A 20,541-nucleotide genomic window follows, 5' to 3' on the forward strand; every position below is an offset into this window, starting at 1 on the left:
AATTCGAAGCAACAAATCTGAGGGCTATTCTACTGGCGCTGCTTTTCTAGACATAGAAAAAGCATTTGACAGTGTTTGGCATAAAGGTTTGATTGCGAAATTGAAAAGGTTTAATTTTCCGATTTATATCGTGAAAATTATTCAAAATTATTTGACGGATCGTACTCTGCAGGTATGTTATCAGAATAGCAAATCTGATCAACTACCTGTACGTGCTGGCGTCCCTCAAGGAAGCATTTTGGGTCCAATTTTATACAATATTTTTACTTCTGACTTGCCTGATTTGCCCCCAGGATGTCAGAAATCACTTTTTGCTGATGATACAAGCATCTCCGCCAAAGGCAGAAGCCTTCGTGTCATCACAAGAAGATTACAAAAAAGCTTGGATATTTTCAATTCTTATTTGAAAGAATGGAAAATTACTCCAAATGCTGCAAAAACTCAACTTATTATTTTCCCTCACAAACCAAGGGCTGATTTTCTTAAACCAAAAAGTCATCACATTATAAAGATGAATGAGGTAAATTTGAAGTGGGAGGATCAAGTGAAATATCTTGGACTTGGTTTTGACAAAAACCTTACTTACAAGGATCACATTGAAAGTATCCAGGTTAAATGTAACAAATATATTAAATGTTTGTATCCACTTATAAACAGGAATTCTAGACTTTGTCTCAAGAATAAACTGTTAATTTATAAACAAATTTTCAGACCTGCCATGCTTTATGCTGTGCCGATCTGGACAAGCTGTTGCTTAACCAGGAAGAAAAAACTTCAGAGGATTCAGAACAAAATTCTGAAAATGATTCTGAAACTTCCTCCCTGGTTCAGCACCAGTGAACTTCATCAATTAGCCGAAGTTGACACTTTGGATGTTATGTCCAATAAGATAATTGATGCATTTCGACAAAAATCATTGCAGTCTTCAGCTGCATTGATCCGCTCTTTATATAGTTTATAAGTTAGTTTTAAGGTATCCCTTTTCCCTTTTGTACATGTAGGACCTCCTACATTTGAAATCACTGAATAGCGAAAGCTACAATATTTCATGAATAAATGAAAGTTGCTAGTATTTAAAATTGAGGTGAAAAGTCATCGTTTGTGATTGGACACTCAATAATATTTTAACTGAATGAATGTACATGGAAAAGAAATTTGAATAAATATAAATTAAAAAAAAAAAAAAAAAAAAAAAAAAAAAAACAAAAACGAAAAGTGGCGTTTGACGTTTCTTCTCGCGGCGCTTGTTTGCAATATATTCTGATGAAAAAAACGAAGAATTGGAATTTTCCTTTTTGAATGCGACTAAAAATCACAAACATTTTAATAATCTTGTATTCGATATAATAATATTGAAAATCCCCACCAAATCTCAAAATGCAGAATTTTGAAATTAAAAGTTTTTTGGTCGAAATGGAGTTGCCTTTATAGCTGTCGGCCCACATGTCGGCCACCAACCAGTAACCTCTGGATTGTGAATCCAGTGCACTGTCCAATTGATCCACACGGACGGGATCGAAATGAAGTAAACCAGAGTGAAAAAAACTTGACAATTATCATACAAATATCTATTTTCTGACTAAAAAACTCTAAATAAAAAATCTTAAATTTGGTAATTCAAAATGAAAAATATGCAAAATTGAACAATAATTTTAATATTGAAGTATTTATTGATTCAAGAGCTCAACAATTAAAAAAAAATCAGAAATTATAAATCGAATTCCAAAAGTTTAAAATCTCTGAAATTAAGAAATTCGAAAATACAAATTTACGAAAAACCTGAAAATCTTTGAATGCTAGATTTCTATCAAAAATTAAAAAAAAACCAAATCTGGAATTTAAAATTAAAAAAAAAGACTTTAAAAATTTGGGAATTTAAGAATTTAAGAATTCAAGAATTCAAGAATTCAAGAATTTAAGAATTTAAGAATTTAAGAATTTAAGAATTTAAGAATTTAGGAATTTAAGAATTTAAGAATTTAAGAATTTAAGAATTTAGGAATTTAAGAATTTAAGAATTTAAGAATTTAAGAATTTAGGAATTTAAGAATTTAAGAATTTAAGAATTTAAGAATTTAAGAATTTAAGAATTTAAGAATTTAAGAATTTAAGAATTTAGGAATTTAAGAATTTAAGAATTTAAGAATTTAAGAATTCAAGAATTTAAGAATTTAAGAATTTAAGAATTTAAGAATTTAAGAATTTAAGAATTTAAGAATCTAAGAATTTCAGAATTTCAGAATTTCAGAATTTCAGAATTTTAGAATTTCAGAATTTAAGAATTTAAGAATTCAAGAATTCAAGAATTTATGAATTTAAGAATTTCAGAATTTTAGAATTTAAGAATTTAAGAATTTAAGAATTTAAGAATTTATGAATTTAAGAATTTATGAATTTTAGAATTTATGAATTTAAGAATTTAAGAATTTATGAATTTAAGAATTTAAGAGGAGCGGCCGTGGCTGACTGGTTACGGTGTTCGCTTTGTAAGCGAATGGTTCTGGGTTCGATTCCCATCTGCTCCCAACGAGAAAGTTAAGTACACAGAATTTGAAATGATGAATATGAACGAAAAATCAAAGTCGCTCGAGGCGGGGTTCGATCCCCCGTCCTTTGGGTTGGTAAGCAAAAATGCTAACCACTAGGCCATGACGACTTGGTAAGCTTGGACTGGAATTAGGAATACTGTTACAGAGAGCGAGTTGTGGCGCTATAACCACGGCAAATAGTGTCCAGGGCATTCGTGGAAATACAATGTCCCATCCCAGAGGGTCCCGAAGTACCAAACCTTCTTAGCATGGTGCTCCCAACGAATACAACCAAAATTTCGGAGCGTATGGTGGTGTGTCCTTCCCTGTCGATTCAGAATTATGTTGTTGTTCGAACACTCAGTGCTCAAACTCAACCCAATTACGAATCATCTCTGCGATACGGCTTTACGCAGTAGGCCTGGCCGCTTTAACGCTTGTGATGTTTCAATGCATTCTAATGCAATGGCACACTGCAAATGTTATTAAATGACAAGAAGAGTGCTAGGCGTCATCTAACCTAAGGCACTCTCCAGGATCCCTTCGAAAGATTGGCTGCGCTAGGGTCTGATTAGATTAGATTAAGAATTTAAGAATTTAAGAATTTAAGAATTTAATTAAGAATTTAGGAATTTAAGAATTTAAGATCAGGATTGCATGGTTTATTTAAAATGTTTTGCTTGAATTTTGCTTTTTACTCAATCCAGGTTTTTAAGCGAAGATGGCGTTCGATTGGTAAACGTCCGAACTGTCAAAATCACGCACTTTTCGGGCATGACATTTCGGGCGTTCACCATTCGAACGCCATTTTCGCTTAAAAATCTGGATACAAATGACTTGTCTCTTGCATGTCCGGCAGTTGATCGACAATGCGTTGACCAAAATTTTTTAAATACAGCCCCAATCTGACCTAAAAAACTAAACTGCATCACCCCAGATTGTCAAAAGTAATTTTTCATGCGTAACTTGCAGCACAGGAGGGAAAATATCTCCAAACTTGAAGAATTGAAACCGAAAAATCAATCATCACTCCTAATGTAAACATTTACTGACGTGAGCAGGATAAACTCTTTGTTTACAAACTCACATTGGCCTAATTACATTGTTTTGCTTGAAAAAACCATCCGTCAGACGATTTGCTCCCGGTAGATCCCGGAGCTAACCTGAGTTTTGTTTAGATTCGGATGAACACGGATGAACTCGAACCTAAATTAGCTCTCGCACAAGTACCGCGGTGGGCTTGACGCGGGTGCCAAATTAGCTTTGCAACGCAATTAGGTCCCTGCGGTGGAGATGCCCTTAGCGAACAGCATTCGGTGACTGGGCTACGTTCTCAGCCCAGTTACCGAACAACTACTGTATATATATTACGGTATTTCCACAGACTGTCTGTGGTATTTCTGTGTGTTTCGTTTTGTTAAACAGGTATGAAAATCATCATACCTTTTGTATTACCTGTATAACTTCAATTCTAAATATGATTAGTTCTTTATACTGAAAAATATTTTTAAAGTACAAATTATAGCAAAATCTTCGAAATATAATGCAAAATAAAAATAATATTAGTGAAGCAAGACACAGTAAAAATGTACTTTTTAATCCTTTTATTATATTCATCAAGCAAGATTAGACATGCTGTGACTGTTTAAAAGTGATGGGTCAACCTGAGGGTCAACATATTTTTAAACTAAAAAGTGACCCCGTTCGTTTGACAACAGTTGGTGTCAAACCATCGGGGTTTGAGTGTACTAGACTATCTTTCGGTTAAAAAGGCCTCGACCGGAATTAAAAGGAACAACTCGTCTCTTTGTATTCACAGTAATGCATTCTGCTAAAACGCTCAACCAAACCACAATTTATAAGTCAATGTAAAACTATTTTAAGCCAAAATGTAACAAAAAAAGTGTAATTGTGCTCTACATTGTGTTCAAGCTCAATCGTTGTGCGATTTAATTAAATAAGAAGTCTAAATTCCATTTTAGTCAGATTATCTTTTTTCGGCGGTCGCGCCGAAAAACGCGACTTCCGAAAGGTTATAAGTGTTCTGTGAATATGTAATCCAGGACGGCGGTCAAGGTGGTGATAATGAAATAAATATTGAGAATTTAATAATTTGGGCTTTCACTACATAAAAAATGTTATCCATAGTTAATAAGTTTATTTGTAACAAATGTTTCACAAAAAAAAATCTTTTAGGCACTTTAAGCAGCAGACTTCCAAATACCATGCATTGCAACGATAATGTTTGTACACAATTTTAGCGGTTTTGATGGAGACGCAACAACTAAAGTAGGAGCATTATAAACTTTCCAGCACCGGTTGCACCGTACGCTTCCAGTTTTCTGTCCAACGCAACTGCTGAAACTCTTTCAGATTCTGGTTGATCACTTCCCTTTGGTTGGTCAGGGCGATGTTTGTGGGAAAATCGTACAACCATTCGCCTATCTGTTCAGACAGCTCTTGGTAGTTATCGAAAAGAAAGCCATTTTTTCCATGCTGCACAAGTTCTTCGATGCTAAAAAAGAAAAAGTGTTGTTAAATGGATTGTACTAAAGGTAGAGAGAGATTGTGCTATACATACCAGTTAAATCTCATGGCACACACAGGCAATCCGGAACCGAACATATCGACGACTTTCATGGGAAGATCAAGTCCACTAGAACTGTAATGGAGGCAAACTCCCAAATCTGCACAAGCCAACAGCTTGGGATAATCTTCATTCTCGAGCCAGGGCGTTACAACCGACACCTTTTGCCACTGTTTTCGTTGGATTACATTTTTGTAGTGTTCCTTCAATGGTCCCTTGCCGGTAATGATGCAAATCAGCCAAGGGTAGTGCTGCGGTTCTTTCAGCGATTTCTTTTCATAAATATCAAGTGCAGACACGAGCATGCTAAAGTCCTCGTCCGGTGTCCAGCTGGTGCTGGAAAGTAGCATAGCCGGACGGTTCGGTCTGTACTTTACCTCACCGTCGGCCGTTCGCATAGTGAATGCCGTGACCTCCTGAACACCCGTGTCCTTGAAGGCATCGAAACTATCCGGCATAAACTCGCCAATCGTGTTGCAAAGACGCATCAACAAAGCGTGTTTTTCCTCGAGCGGAATCGGGTGAAATTGCACTGGTGGACGGTCATAGAGGACGGTTGCACTGAGAATTGAAAATAGTTTTCTTATATTTTTGAGGCTCTGGTACCCTGTGAGACCCAAATCATTTAAAACCAAATAAACTTTCATTAAGTTTTGGAGGATACATTAAAGTTTTGCTATAGTTTTCATAAAATCAAGTCATACTTAGTAAATATTTGTATGGATTGCTTTACAGCCAAGGTTTTTTTCTCACAACTTAATACTCTAAACAGTTTCTATCCTTGCCCTGATAAAAAGTTTAACTAACAGGGTATCGTTGCCAAATAAAATACTATTACTATTTTTTCATAAAAAATAACATTTGAGATTAAAGCATAACTTGAGCCTTCCAAGGGTAGAAAGATAATTAAGTACTCACCGAACGCTCCAATTGTCCCCAAGGTCCGCCTGCATCGCCTTCGTGACGCAGAATCCGGCGGCCGCCTTCCGCCCAAAGTGGAATTCGATCGCCTTGGCCAAACGCACAATGAAGCCGTCCGGGGCCGAACTGATGGCCAGAATCGAATGCGTATAGTTGTGCCAGTCGACAATCATTTTGGACCGCGTAACCAAACAGTACACGTAGACAACCACGAGCGTCGGAATGGCGGGCGGATTTTGGCACAGAACGAACCGCGGCTTGTGAATGCTGATCAGGGCCACCAGTAGGGTCAGCGCTTGCCATAACGACTTGAACACGTACTTTAGGACACTGGGGAGATTCAGCTCCGGAAACGGATTGAGACGATGAATTTTTACGTTCGCGCTAGACGTGAGATCTTCCAGCGGTTTGGATTCCACGTAGCCAATCAGATCAACGAGGTAGCGGGATTCTGCGAGACTTTTCGCATGGTACTGCATCCGGGGACTCCTGCCGATGTCACCAAGGACGACGACGCACGCATGTTCGATGGTTACCGGAGCGTTCTTCATTCCGGAACCATTCGGGTTGAGATATTCACGATAAAAACACGATCACGAAAAACTTGCTAAAGAACTGCACTTTTGATAACAGAGAGCGGTGCAATTTTGACAGATGAGCAAAACATAAAAAGGGTGCGACGAGATAATACGGCATAGAAAATATTCTTTTTTTTAAAAAAAAAAAGACCCAGCTGGCACCAAACGATTGAAAAAAAAAAAACAAATTTTGTACAACATTTAAAGAAGATACTGTCGACCGTTGGTATAAATCATTAAAAATAATATCCCATCAAATTTGAAACCTTCAAACGAGGACGTAATTAATGGTTGAACTCCCGAGCATAAACAGTGCGATACCAGCGCCACCACCAAGCACGGTGGTCAAGGAGGGAAGTTGTTTCCTTTAATCATGTCTAAGGGAGCGTCCTTTTGTTACGTAACGCTAAAAGAGGAGGAGGGGATGCAATAGAGATATCTACGTGCGCATGTATTGCGTGTACGTACACGAACAAGATTGAGGTTAAATTTTGTCCGGACAGCAAAATCAAATGGTGCGCTAGTGTGTGTACGCAAAACGTCATAAAGCTCTATTGATTCACCACATCACATGAACAAATTTGAATCACAGAGAACAGATGTACATCTTGGCTCTAACTTGTGTGTAAACCGTGTAAACTAAAAAATGCGTTGCATACAATCTTGCATCAAAGAAATTAGAGTGTGCAGGATACGCTTGGCGGCGCCACCGTCGCGGCTGAGAATACTTGACTTAACAATGAAAAAGGCTCAATAATTTCGTAAGAAAGTAAATGTTAACCTCGTTTAAATATAAAATTCACTTCTGTATAATTCCAGTTGACTAAAAATAATGCAAAAATGCATTAACATTAACGAAAACATAACAGAAATTTCATTCTAAAATGATTTTTCAAGCGACAACTTAAAATAGTCCATTTACACATGTTATGTCCGCTTTCGATTTGTTTACCTTCTTTGGCGCGTAAAATTGCAACCCTCTGATGCAGGGCAGTCAGACATTGGTCTGATGTCGTTCGTACGGAATGTTTTATGCAGTGATTAGATGGTCCAACGTTCTGCTACTGTAGGCCATCACGATTTTGGAAGTGGCGCTATCTAGGCGGATGGTGCACACCCTAGCTCTTTTCAACGTATTTTGGTTTGAATTTTTACACACGTTTTTCAATGCTGTTTGTCCAATGATATACATCTGTTCTCTGTGTTTGAATTAACTTGTATGGAAAGTTTGTAACGAATATGTGGAGGAAGAGGGGCAATAAAACAGATTCTGCAAATTTTGTATGGAAAGTTTGTAACGAAGATTCGTTCGTTATATATGTTGAGGAAGGGTGGCAAAAATATCAAATTCGACGTTACGTCATTGAAGAACACTCCCTAGAGTCAGTCACAACTACACTTTTTGAAAACCACTTCGCAACGGCTTTTTAGCGGTCTTTTTCCACAAAACAACTGCCCCTGAAGCGAGATGGACGCGCTTTTTGCGTTGTTGAATTTTTGTTTTTAGAAGTGAGAAATACAAAATTTAGTTCGAATTCTGGAAGATAATTTGTGCAAAATTTGAATGCGAATGTGCTTTCGGGATTTGAACAGTTGAAAAGCCTAGCAAGCCGTGCTTTTTATGAGTGTCAGTTGAAGTGTGCGAGTGAAAAAAGATGGCTCGTTTGAACGGTGCCCGGCTGCAGATGCTGGAAAAGGGAGAAGATAAAGTGGTCCGAGAAATTCCTGTACGAACAAGTCAGGTCCAGATCGGTAACAATCCAATACAAAATACAATTCGCTTGAATTCCGCTGGTGTCGAGGATGTTCATTGCAAAATCTTTGTGCAAAACGACAAGGTACGGGAAAACGGGTGTTATGCCCTGGGGCCCAGGATTTGAATTCAAAACAAGCATTTTTTTCTTACAGGTTTTCATAGCCAACTATTCGGCGAAGAATCCGATTTCCATTGACCAAACAGTGGTTCCCAAGCGGGCCGCCCTGACCGATGGTTCCGTACTCGAAATCTGTGGAACGCGGTTCCGCTGGAAGTTTGACGACTCGAAACTGGTACGAAAGACGCCGACCAGTTCCAAGTTTGGGAACCGGCGACGCACGACCATGGTGCGGAAAAAGCAACCCGCTGCGGCTGCTGCTAGTGGCGGCGCCAGTGAAGCGGTCGCGGGAGGTTCCGGGAAGAAACCAGCGGCGAAAAAATCTCTCCAGCAGAAACCTGCAACCTACACTCTGCCCAAAAATAACAAACAGTTGCTTAAAAACATCCGCAAGCGGTTAACCGTGCACAAGTGCGTAAATGGCGTGAACTCAAAATTATTTGCTTATTTATTAAAATGTGTTTATCTACAGCATAATGACCAGGCATAACTCCGAAGACGATGCCGACGAGGAGGAGGACACGGAATGTGAAGAGTCTGGTAACATCGTTGAACATCCAGACGGAGCAGAATCTCCAAAGTCAGCAACACCAGAGAAACCGTCCAGCGCCGCTGCTTCGGCGGCCAACACTCCGTTCTACACGCCCGAACCGGGAAAGGAAAACTCAGTCCCAGTATCAAAAACTCCCAAAACACCCATGCTGCAGCTTGAAAACTCGGCAATGATGATCCTCTCGTACACTCCGGCGATCGGATCGCGCTCCAAAGCTAACATTCAGAAGACGCCAATTTCGGCGGCGAAAAGTGGCCAACGTTTGAACTATCTGACGCCCAAAAATGAAAACGTGTCGGTGAGCGGAACGCCGCAAAAGTCGAAAGCCGGCAATTCCATGTATCTCATCGATCTCACCACACCCACCTCTGGCCACAGCAGTTTCGTGTGCAGTCCCATGCTTGACACAACAGCCTCTTCGGTCGGTACTCCCAAAGTGGGGCTGATTGATCTAACAACGCCTAGTCCGAAAAAGGTCAAAACTCCAGCGTCGGCGCTCAAATCGACTCAGCAGAAGACATTGTTGAAATCGGCCTTGAAAAACGCAAGCAGAACGCCCAGGACAGCGCTGCTTACGGCAACTGGAATGCCCGCGACGCCCAAAACAATTCCAAAGATCAGTCTGAACGACACACAGACCAGGTCGGCTACTTCAACGAGAAGCAACAAAACACCTGCCAGCGGATCGGCTCGGGCAGTAAGCATTCGTAGTAGGCTCGAGACACCGATTTCGAGCAAGAAACAACCCGAACCGGCTCCATCGACTCCGACAGCTGTACAACCGGATCAGACCGAGTCAAAAGCCACACCCATAATGACCACCGATGAACTCTTCGACACGCTCGTAGGCCGACAGTCGGTTGCAAAGACCTACGAAAGAAAATCCACGTCACCCAAAAAGACACCGTGCCCGCTGGTACTGGCCGAGGACACAAGTGACATGCCCAAAACAGACATTGACCTGTGGGTAGAATCAGTCGTGGCCGCCGTCACGAGTCCCGAACCGGTCAACATGGATTCCATCATCAGGAAACCAAACCGAACAACTCAAGTCCGTTCCTCTCAGTATTCCGACATCACACCCCACGAGTCCTTCGCCGAAGGTTCAGCAACGGCCAGCACGTCGGAAGTGGTGGACCCACAGACGGAAAATGTCGCCGCCGATGTTGACAGTCCTGACGAGCTAGACAACATGACCGATAAGCCCACCATCCCCAACAGCAGCCGAAGAAGTGAAACGCCTTTGGCCAGCAAAATCGCTCGATCGCTGGGCAATAAACGGCAAACGATAGGGAATTTCTTCACCAACATCTTCGGCAAACTCACCGTCAGTCCGGTAACCCGAATCAGCATCGCCGATGACTCCATCAACCAATCAGGGGAGGAAGAGGAGGAACGAGCAAATGGCGACGACTCGGACGGATCGGAAGAAGTGTATCACGACAGCGAGACGAGTCACGCCGCGGACGTTGCTGCGGAGCAACCGGCAGACCAGGAATCCATCGCTTCCAGTCCAAAGTTGCGGCAGTCACTGCGCGATACGCGAAAGTTTATTGGCAATGCTTGGACTTCGCTCAACACCTCGAGGCCGCAGCTGGACAATACGGCCGAGATTGACGAGAGCTTGCTGCTGAGTGACACGTACAACGAGAGTCATTCCGACGCGGGCAACGAATCCGACGCGGTTTACGATCTGACCGATTTGGGTAGTCGACCGGCCACGGCTCAGCCACCAATGTCGGCCGCCAAGTAAGACATTCATTTCATTTTTAAGCTTCGCAATTTTCTGATAATTTTAAATTGTCCCTGTTTCACAGAACTCCAACGCACCGGCAAAGCGTTCAATCTGCGGGCGCGTTCGACATCAGTCCGTTGGCAACTCCGCTTTGCCACGACGACGACGTGGCCCAGCTGGAAGAGTGAGTTTGACATGTTTCTTTTTTCAACATGGATTATTTCAACTATTCAATATTACTGCAGGTCGACGACTGTCAATAGCCCCGTCGTAGAATCAGCAGACGCTACTGAAGACGTGCCGCAAGAGCTGATTTCGCCAATTCAGTCGATTAATGAAACCCAAGTTGGCACTTCCGAATCTGTTTCGGTGGCTATGGATCAATCGGTTCCTGCTGAAGGGTAAGAAACTTTTGTGAAGTGACCTCCAAAGCAATGTTTCATTTTACGTTGTATTTCGCAGTGAGACGGAAGAACTGAACGAGGCGAACGCTGAAGAACAGGTGGCGCGTTTGGACACATCGGAAATGGAACCGTTAGAAGTGACCGATGGATTCGAAAGGTAGCTCTACCAAGTGGGTGAATGAAGGAGGTGTTTCTAATGTACAATTTCCATTGCAGCGAGCCCGAAATTGGTCAGCCGGAGACTCCCCGTACAAACGACTTGGTCGGCAGCAGACGCGCAACCCGCAACTCGATTGCAACCACCCAAGTTGTTACACCAAAGGTCGCCGCTGCAACGTCGTCGGCGATCGCTCCGTTGAGTGAGTCCAAGCTACCGCTGCGAGGACTGCGTATGGCGGCAATTCAGAGTCCTGCAAAGTAAGTAGTTGTGATTTGTTGTGGAATGGTCAGTGTTGACAATTGATTTTCTATTTTAGGACGCCGCAGAAGGATGAATCTGCCCCAGAGATTGAGTTGCTAGAAGACGCCAACGCCGAACAGGTTGATCAATCCGCAACTGATTCTTTTGTTGAGGTTGAAGCTGAGTCGGCTGTCGAGCAATTGGTTGAGTGTGACAAGTCGAGTAGCTTGTGTGTCGATCAGGTTTGTTTGGATAGCGTAAATTGTGTAGCTTTTTGTTAACAACTATTATCATTCTGTTCACAAAGGTTGAGGTCGCCAACGCAGAGATTGAGGAAAACGCGGCACCCCACGAAGAAACCGTCGAGTCTACCGTTGAAACAGTTGAACAAGAGCAGCTACCCAATTCAACGGCAACTTTGGAGCAAACAGCCGTAAACGACAGTTTGGATTTGAACGCCGCTGCAAGACGAAGCACGCGCAAATCGCTCGCGACGATGACGGCCACTCCGAAAACTGATGCCTCTCTCAGTATGGTTCCGATGAGCGAATCGAAGCTTCCTTTGCGTAGACTGAGAGTGGTGCAAACTGCCAAGTGAGATAGTCTCGATATTCGAATGTTACAATAAATCTAATCTTTTCCCTTGTCACTGTTTCAGATTAGAGCAGACCGTTGAGAAAACGCCGGCCAACCAAGAGTCGGCTTTGGATGAGACTGCTGAACCGCAAGCTGGGGAGTCACCTACAGATCAATCCGCGAACAGCACTCCAGTGACTCCAATTCCAGCAAGTCCAGGGCGATCCTCTCGCAGTAGTGCCCGCTCGACGCCACAGAAAGCCTCCTCCAGCTCTACACCGAAATCGACTCCAGTGGGCACGACGCCGCTGCTGAAGCGTGTCCTGCAGAAAGTTGTCAAAGCCAGCGCAACAAAAGCTGCTCAAACGCCCAAGCCTGCGTCTAACGAATCTGACGCGGACGCAAGTCTCCAGTTGGATCAGCTGTACCAGACGCCACCATCGCTTCGTGTGACTCGCGGCAAGGCCACAAATACAAGCACTCCAAACGTTGCCGACGCGAGTCTAAACCTCGATGAGCTGTACAAAACTCCGGCACGAGCTACACGAGGCAACGCGGCCACGCCAGCTTCCGCCAAGAGTCGAGCTGTAACTCCAAAGGTTGAAAATCTGCAAGGCACGCCAGAACAGGCAAGTCTCGATCCGTCGGTGTACAAGCTGGAATCATCCGCAGCCGACAAGAGCCTAAATCTGCAGGAATTGTACAAGACGCCAGCTAAGGCACTTCCAAACCAACTGCTGGAGGTCGCTGAAACCCGAGAGGAAAGTACAGCCCCGATGGCAGAGGCTGACATGAGTTTGAATCTACAGCAAATGTATCAGACACCGGTTCGGACAGCGAAGAATGTTGGAGACCTGGTCGATTCCAAGTCTTCGGCGATCGCAAGTGAGTCGGTAGCAGATGCGGATCTTGGTGGAGTTAACTTGATCGAAACTACTGAACCGCGGGAAAACGTTGACATGAGCCTAAATCTGCACGAACTGTACGAAACTCCTGCCAAATCACTGCTTGCAAATGCACAGCAGTCTGCCGTCGAGAACTCAGAATCACCCAAGGAGGGAGCAGTCCAAGCTGACGTAAGTCAGTTGTCGGCTGAAGACGCTGATGCCAGCAAGATTGTTCAAGTTGAGAAATCACAACCCAACGCAGACATGAGTCTTAATCTGCAGGAAATGTACAAGACGCCAGCACGTTCAACGCGCCAGTCGTCGGCGGTCAAAATTACACCGCAGTCTCCTGTTAACGTAAGTAATGTAGATGTTGATGAAGAGAAACTGCCGCCTAGCGCGGACACAACCCACAACGCATCGGCAGTCAAGAGTTCCGAACAGCCCAATGTAAACTTCGTGCAAGCAGACGTAAGCCAACACCTGCAACAGCTGCACAAGACGCCGGCACGATCAACGGTTCAGTCATCGGTGGCAAACAGAACTCCACAGTCTGCTGTAGACGCAACGTGCAACGATGCGGTGGCAATCGTAAGCACCCCGGACGCCGTTGTTGACCATGATGTCAGCAAGGCAGAGGCAGATGAAGTTGGAGGACCACAGCCTAGCGCGGACATAACCCTCAATCTGCAGGAACTGTACAAAACTCCAGCCAGATCACAGCGTGAGAATATCCCGAAGTCGTCTGCTGTCAAGAATGCAGGAACGCCACAGGAACTTGACGTGAGTCTCAATCTGCAATCTGCGGCACGACCAACGCGCCAGTCATCAGCAGCTATAAGTACTCCAAAGTCTGCTGTAGGCGCTGGTGTCAGCAAGTCTGATGAAGTTGACAAACCACAAACGAATGCAGACATGAGCCTGAACCTGCAGGACATGTACAAGACGCCGGCACGTTCAACACACCAGACGTCAGCGGTCAAAAGTACACCTCACTCTCCTGTTGATGTTGATGAAGAGCTACAGCCCAGTGCAGACACAACCCGCAACGAGTCTGCAGTCAAGAATTTAGAAATACCCGAGAGAGATGACGTACAAGCAGACGTGAGTGCTTTAGCCGCTAACGTCAGCCAGTCACATGAAAAACCACAGCCAAATGCAGACATGACCCTGAACCTGCAAGAACTGTACAAGACGCCGGCTCGAGCACTGCGTACACTTTCACAGAAGTCTGAAACACCCAAGGAAAGCGTCGTTCCAGCTGACGTAAGTCTCAACCTGCAACAGCTGTACAAGACGCCGGCACGTTCAACGCGTCAGTCTTCTGCAGTCAAAAGCACTCCGAACGCTGTTGGGGACGCTGATGCCAGCAAGGTAGATATGAGTTTGAACCTACAGGACCTGTACAAGACACCGGCACGCACACTGCGAGGTGTTGCTCAGTTGACTCCTGCAGCCGGGACGGCCACACCAGCGATCGTTGCTGTTCAACCCGAGCCTGAAGCCGATGTAAGCCTCAATCTTGAGCAACTGTACAAAACGCCTGCACGAACGCATCGTGAATCCGTAGATCCACCATCGGTGATGAAACAGGTCATGGCATCTGAAGTTACCCCACAGAAGTTTGTTGAAAAGTCTGCAGTGGATGTAACTCCGACAGCAGAGACGAAAAATGTTGAGCGTACCCCGATTGCTGGAGTTTCCGAGCCAGAGACGGACATGACCCTCAACCTGGACCAGATGTACCAAACACCAGCGCGACAAACGACGTCGGAAGACAAAACCGTTGGCAAAGTTGAAGCCGACAAGAGTCTCAATCTTGACCAGCTGTACAAAACACCTGCTCAGACCTTGCGCGGTGTAACACAGCTAGCCTCGGTGCAAGCAAACACTCCGGCCACCGAACCAAAAGCAGAAGCTGAAGTGAGCCTCAACCTGCAAGAACTGTACAAAACTCCAGCACGTACCCTGCGTGGCACAAAAGCTCCACAGTCTGCCTCGAAACGGGCGGAGGTCGCTGGAACGCCCAAGCAGGACAGTGCTGACATGAGCCTCAATCTGCAAAATCTGTACAAAACTCCCGCACAAACTCAGTCGCCTGTTGCCGACACGACTGTCCAAGCTGCGGTTTGCGATGAGTCGAACCTAAAAGTGGAGTCGCTTTTCAAAACTCCAGCCCGCACTACGCGCGCCCAGCTTCCGCGGTCGTCGGCGAAGGTGGCTACACCGACTCCGAAGCGTACGCCACGATCTGCCAACAAAGTTCACGAGCAGCCATCGGTGTCGATGGTCGAGTCCGAGCTGGCTTCATCGATCGCAGGAGAAAGCATGGATATGGGCTCGGAATCTGATGGATTAGTAACCGGCAAGGCCGTCTGCAGCACACCGTTCAACCCCCGAACCCGCAAGTCTACGCTGGTTGCTGCCGTGGGCATGATGTCCCCTTTGAATTCGTCAGGCGATGCTACGATGACGTCCGAAATGCACACCGAAGCCATCGGGATCACCACGATCGATTCGACCACCGTTGACCAGATGCAGACCCTGGACGGAGTGTTTGTTGCTGCACAGTCGCGACTTGTGTACGACGAATCGGGCCTCGAAACGATAGCGGGAGATCCGCTGCAGGTCACGAATGCCGTTGAAGATATCACGTGGGCCGTAGAGGTGAACGAGACTACGCAACGCACCGTTGCTGAATCACTGCTGGAGCAAAGTGAAACCTTGGTAAACAAATCATGATCCAATGTGGTGGTGTTGGAGGTATTTTCAACTTTTTCTTTTTTCTTTACTAGATTGAACCCAGTTGCTCCGAGCAAGAAACGGTTGATGCGTCGAAGATTGTTGAACAGTCGCTTGTTTCAACTGCCGAAGTGCCCGTTCAGAGTCGGCTACTTGAAACTGAAGTGATCACACCTGCAAAACCCTTACGCGAAGTTTTACAGTCTCCAGGGAACGCCGAAACTCCCGGTAACAAATCTGCTATGGAGAGCCCTTCCGTGCGCAACGTTGTCGAACCGAAAGTAAACGCTAGCATCAACCTTCTGCCAGAAGAGCACGAAACTCCGACGCCAGTTGTCGAACCTGATTTGGAAGCTGTTAAGAAGACCCCCGTCGCTTCACCAAAGTGCCCTTCAACGCCTGCCAACAAATCGACCAGCGGAACGCCAATTCGGACGTCGACTAGGGTATCAACGTCCCGTCTATCAACCGCCGCATCCACCACTCGTCAATCCATGCCCTCTATCGTGTCCAAGCCAGATGCCGCTGTGACCGTGAACGTTTCCATCAGTGGGCAAGGTAAGTCTTTCATTGCAACTAAAAAGAAGTAAATACTCACCCGAACTCTTGCTTTATACTCCAGAACTTGTTACTGTATCGACACTGCCTGAAACGCCTGAAGTTGAGGCTGCTCCAGAAGAAGATGAAGTTACTCCAGATGTTCCGGATAAGGTAGAAACGGTCGAGTCGATTGCTGAAGAAAAGGTCGATGAGCCTTCGGAACAATCCGAAGAAATCGCTGAAGCGCCCATTGACAACATGCCTAGCGAGAAAACATTCGTTAGTTCACCTGTCGTCACTGAAACCGTTCCGGATGTAAGCGTTGTCGATGAACCGGCCGACGCTTCTACGCTGCTGAGCGAGAAGATGGACGCCGAATCGGTTCCAGAGCAATCTGTCGCTGATCTTTCAGCAGACGCCGAGAGTAGTCCTGCCACCACAACGCAGGTTCCAGACGCTGCTGCAGCTGCCTACCTGACCTCGATGGGTGTCGATCCGGCACTGTTACAGCATATTCACGAACGAGTCGATACCCTGGAACGCGAGTTGGCTGAAATGAACGACATTACGCAGAGCAGTTCAACGTTTTTGGAACGGTCCGACGAGCAATCGCTCGATTCGCAAGAGTCTGAGGTCGAAGGCAACAAGAATCAGACGCCCAAGCCGATGAAGCGGCGGTTGTACACGAAGATCGCTCCGGATGAGAGCACGCCGGAACGACGCGAATCGATTGGCGATCAACGAGTTTCGAGTTTCTACACCGAAAGCGAGAGCGACAGGCGGGCGGTCGATACATCGTCCGAGATTGAGGAACCAAAGAAGGTAGATTCGGTGAAGGTGTTGCCAAGCCGAGCGTCGCGTCGAAAAATAATTTCCCTTTCCGAGGAGGCCTTGGCCGGCGCCTCGCCTGAATTGAAGTTCGTAAAACCCAAACAACCGAAGGTTGCTGCTCCCGTGGAAGATCCTCCCCAGATTGATACGTCCGTCAACACGTCTGAAACAGAGCAGAGCGATCAGGAAACTTCCCTCGGACGCCGCAAGGTTGTGTTTAACGATCACATTCAGGTGAAGGAGATCAACTCGCCAGCCTTTATTGGAGAGATTATCAAGAAGACCTCGCTGCGAGGCCGTGGTCGCAACAACAAGCAACAACCTGTTACAGTTACCGTCGATCAGCACGCTGGACAAGCGATCAAGCCGGCTACCAAGCGGTCCAAAATAGCCGAGCCTGTCACTGAGGTCGCATCTCCACAGGAAGGAACCAGCACGGAGGGTGATCTGGACAAGGTTGAAACTGTTGAACCAGCATCCGTGGAAAAACCTGCAGCTAAGCGAAGTCGTGCGAAGAAGGCACCTGCGACAAAGCGAACCGGATCTAGGACAAAAATGCCGGTTAAAGCAGCAGCTGAGGATTCAGTAGAGGTAGATCCCCAGGAAGGAACCAGCACAATCGCAGTAACTGACGATGTTTCGGGCAAGGTTGAACCATTTGTTGAAGGTGAGGTTATTCCAAATAATGTTGAAGGGCCACCGAAACAGTCCGAAGAAATCATTGAAGCGTCCGTTGAGGAGCCTGCTCCCAAGCGAAGTCGCACAAAAAAGGCACCTGCAACGAAGCGGACCGGTTCTAGGCCTAAGCTTGTGGTTGAGGCCGCTCCAAAAGAAGAAACCATCCCGAACGAAATTGAAACGGTTGAATCAGTTGTCGAAGAGCAGCCTAAACCATCCGAAGAAACCGTTGATGCGCCCTTCAAAGAACCAGCAACTAAGCGAATTCGTACTAAGAAGGCACCCGTATCGAAGCGGACCGTTTCTAGGACAAAGTTTCCCGTTGGATCAGCTGTGCGAGATGAAGTTGAGGCTGCTCCAACAGAAGATGAAGTTACTCCAGATGTTCCGGACAAGGTAGGAACGGTCGAGTCGGTTGCTGAAGATAAGGCCGATGAGCCTTCGGAACAATCCGAAGAAATCGATGAAGCTCCCGTTGATCACACGCACAAATCAAGTCGTTCGAAGAAAGCTCCAACAACCAAGCGGGCCGTTTCCAAGACAAAGGACGAACAAACCTCAACGGCGGCCAACAAGGATACGCACGACGAATCCGATGCAGCTTCTGTCCAACCCAGCGCCAAACGATCGCGCCGAGGAGCAAAGGAAGCTTCGGATGGCACAGAACCGGTTGTCGAGCCGGAACAAAAGGTTAAAGCGGAGACAACTGTCGAGGGTAGCGAAGGTCCAACACACGTCGCGGTAAAGAAAGATGCTGGGCAGCCCAAGGCCACGACCAAAGCACCGAGCCGTTCACGTCGCGGCAAGAAGCAGGCCTCCGAGTCGGAAGAATCGCTTGCCGAAGCTCAAGAAACTGCACAAGCGGCCAAGCCAAAATCTCGACGGGGAGGAAAGAAGAATGACACGCCAGCCGAAGAGGTTGTTCAAACTGACACACCTTCGGAAGCAGCTGAAAATCCGAGTGCTGATGCAGAGCAGAAGACTGACACCGAGGTCGAAATGTCGATAGAGAAAGCTCCACAAATCGAAGGAGAGACGTCAAAAGCGAAGGCGAATCCTAGATCTCGTCGTGGTGCAAAGGGAAACCCGGCGCCAGTTGATGAAGCTGCCGACAGCCACGAGGACGAGAATTCCACATCGCACAGCAAGGCTGCGGTGAAGAAAGGTACCCGCCGTGGTCGTGGCGCAACTCAGAATGACACTGTTGAATCCAGCGTGCTTCCGGAGGTTTCTGCTGGCGCCTCGTTGACAGTTGAGAAAGCCATTGCGGACTCTACAAGTCATGATGAGCCGAGTGCGGCTGCCGTTGACGTCGTATCTGGTGCGAAACGATCGCGACGAGGTGCAACGAAGGAAGATGCCGAATCAGCAGTCAACGAGCCGTTAAGCAAGCGAACGCGTCGTGCGCCAAAGTCAAAGGTGGAGCAGGTCACTGAGGAAGCTAATTCAGCTGTAGCTGCAGACCTGGTGATTGAAAAGCCAAAACCAACTGGTCGTTCTCGTCGTGGACAGAATCAGGATTCAGAGGCAGAGTCGGCGAAGACGCAAGATGAGCAGCCGGAAATAGGTAGCGAGAAACAGGAAGCGTCCCAGATAGACAAGTTTGACATTGAAGAAAAACCATCATCTCGACGTGGAGCCAGGAAGAAGCCTGCGGAAGAACAGACGAGTGCCAGGATGCCATCGCCGACGTTGCCTCCTCCTGCAGTCGACGAACAACCTGCAAAGCGAGTAGGCAGGCAAGCGACAAAACGAGCTCCAAAAAATACCACCAGCAACCCAGATCCGGTTCCAGTTGAGATGTCTATGAATGAGTCCCATATGGTCAAGACGATGCTACCTGCTTCGCACACTTCAACTCCGTTGATAAAAAGCGTTCTTAATGCGGACGCCGTTGAAGTTACCAGCGCAACACGCGGTCGTCGGGCGGCGGCGGCAAATCCCGTTATTGCAGCACTGATTGAAGAGTCCACACCTCGTACCAGGGCCCGCCGTGGCGCAAGTGCAACTCCGGAAGTGCAGGTCGAAACGCCGAGTACGCCTGCGAAACGTGGTCGTGGTCGTGGCGCTGCAGCCAAAGCCAAGGTCGTAGAAGAAGAATCTCAGTCAACGGTAACCGAAGCACCACAGACGAGCACCACCGCCGTTGATGAGACGTCCGAACCGTCGACGAGCACGGCGCGAAGTCGTGGAAAGAAAACCGCAAAGGTTGACAAAGGAGTCGTCGAAGAAGCCACGGAAACAGAACCGGCCACGAAACGATCTCGCAAAGTTCCGGCCAAGTTACGGGATGATGCTGACGATGCACCAAAGGCACCTGTGGCCCGCGGTCGGCGCGGTGCCAAGGCAAAGACTGAAGAATCGAACGCGGACGACCCGGCCGGTCCCAGTGAGGAAGAGCCCAAGAAGAAGCCCAGAGGAGCAGCTGCTACGAAACGCACAGCTAAGAAGACGGCGGTGGCGGCGGATGATCTCAACGAAGAAAGCGTACCAGATGAGGAAGTCACAGAAGAAGAAGAAGCTCCGAAAAGTCCACCCCCCAAACGTACACGGAAGGGTGCTAGATAAGCTCGAGTGGATAGGCCGGAGATGGTTTAATTTTTGTTTTGTTATTTTTCTTATTTTTAATACTTAACCTTTACTGAACATTTACTAAGGAATTAATAAACAGTTTGATTTGATGATTGGAAAAGAAGGGCGTGGTTTG

The 20,541-nt window shown here is 46.2% G+C and overlaps 2 protein-coding genes across 2 annotated transcripts; one reads left to right on the top strand and one right to left on the bottom strand.

Moving 5' to 3' along the window:
- Positions 1-4,672: 4,672 nt before the first annotated feature.
- Positions 4,673-6,678, bottom strand: LOC120427944 (chitobiosyldiphosphodolichol beta-mannosyltransferase). The gene is made up of 3 exons (XM_039592891.1): positions 6,034-6,678; positions 5,110-5,676; positions 4,673-5,043 (listed from the first exon to the last, which is right to left on the bottom strand). Exons 1-3 carry the CDS (start codon positions 6,585-6,587, stop codon positions 4,827-4,829), a joined length of 1,338 nt encoding a protein of 445 aa, XP_039448825.1. The 5' UTR covers positions 6,588-6,678; the 3' UTR covers positions 4,673-4,826.
- A 1,366-nt stretch (positions 6,679-8,044) lies between these two features.
- On the top strand, positions 8,045-20,529 carry LOC120427938 (mucin-17-like). The gene is given in 12 exon segments (XM_039592884.2): positions 8,045-8,452; positions 8,523-8,899; positions 8,961-10,790; positions 10,859-10,960; positions 11,022-11,177; positions 11,239-11,337; positions 11,397-11,597; positions 11,657-11,822; positions 11,888-12,174; positions 12,239-15,770; positions 15,839-16,372; positions 16,374-20,529. Coding segments are annotated over 12 exon segments (11,496 nt in total). The 5' UTR covers positions 8,045-8,269; the 3' UTR covers positions 20,403-20,529.
- Positions 20,530-20,541: the final 12 nt, after the last annotated feature.

Source organism: Culex pipiens, chromosome 3 (genome assembly GCF_016801865.2).
Source record: "Culex pipiens pallens isolate TS chromosome 3, TS_CPP_V2, whole genome shotgun sequence".
Lineage (NCBI taxonomy): Eukaryota > Metazoa > Arthropoda > Insecta > Diptera > Culicidae > Culex > Culex pipiens.

Excerpts from the sequence above, each read along its gene's own strand:
- LOC120427944 (XM_039592891.1), bottom strand. The coding sequence starts at position 6,587 with ATGAAGAACGCTCCGGTAACCATCGAACATGCGTGCGTCGTCGTCCTT. Across the intron at positions 5,677-6,033 it reads GGGGACAATTGGAGCGTTCG|TGCAACCGTCCTCTATGACC; the intron begins GTGAGTACTTAA and ends TTCAATTCTCAG. Across the intron at positions 5,044-5,109 it reads TGTGCCATGAGATTTAACTG|CATCGAAGAACTTGTGCAGC; the intron begins GTATGTATAGCA and ends TTTCTTTTTTAG.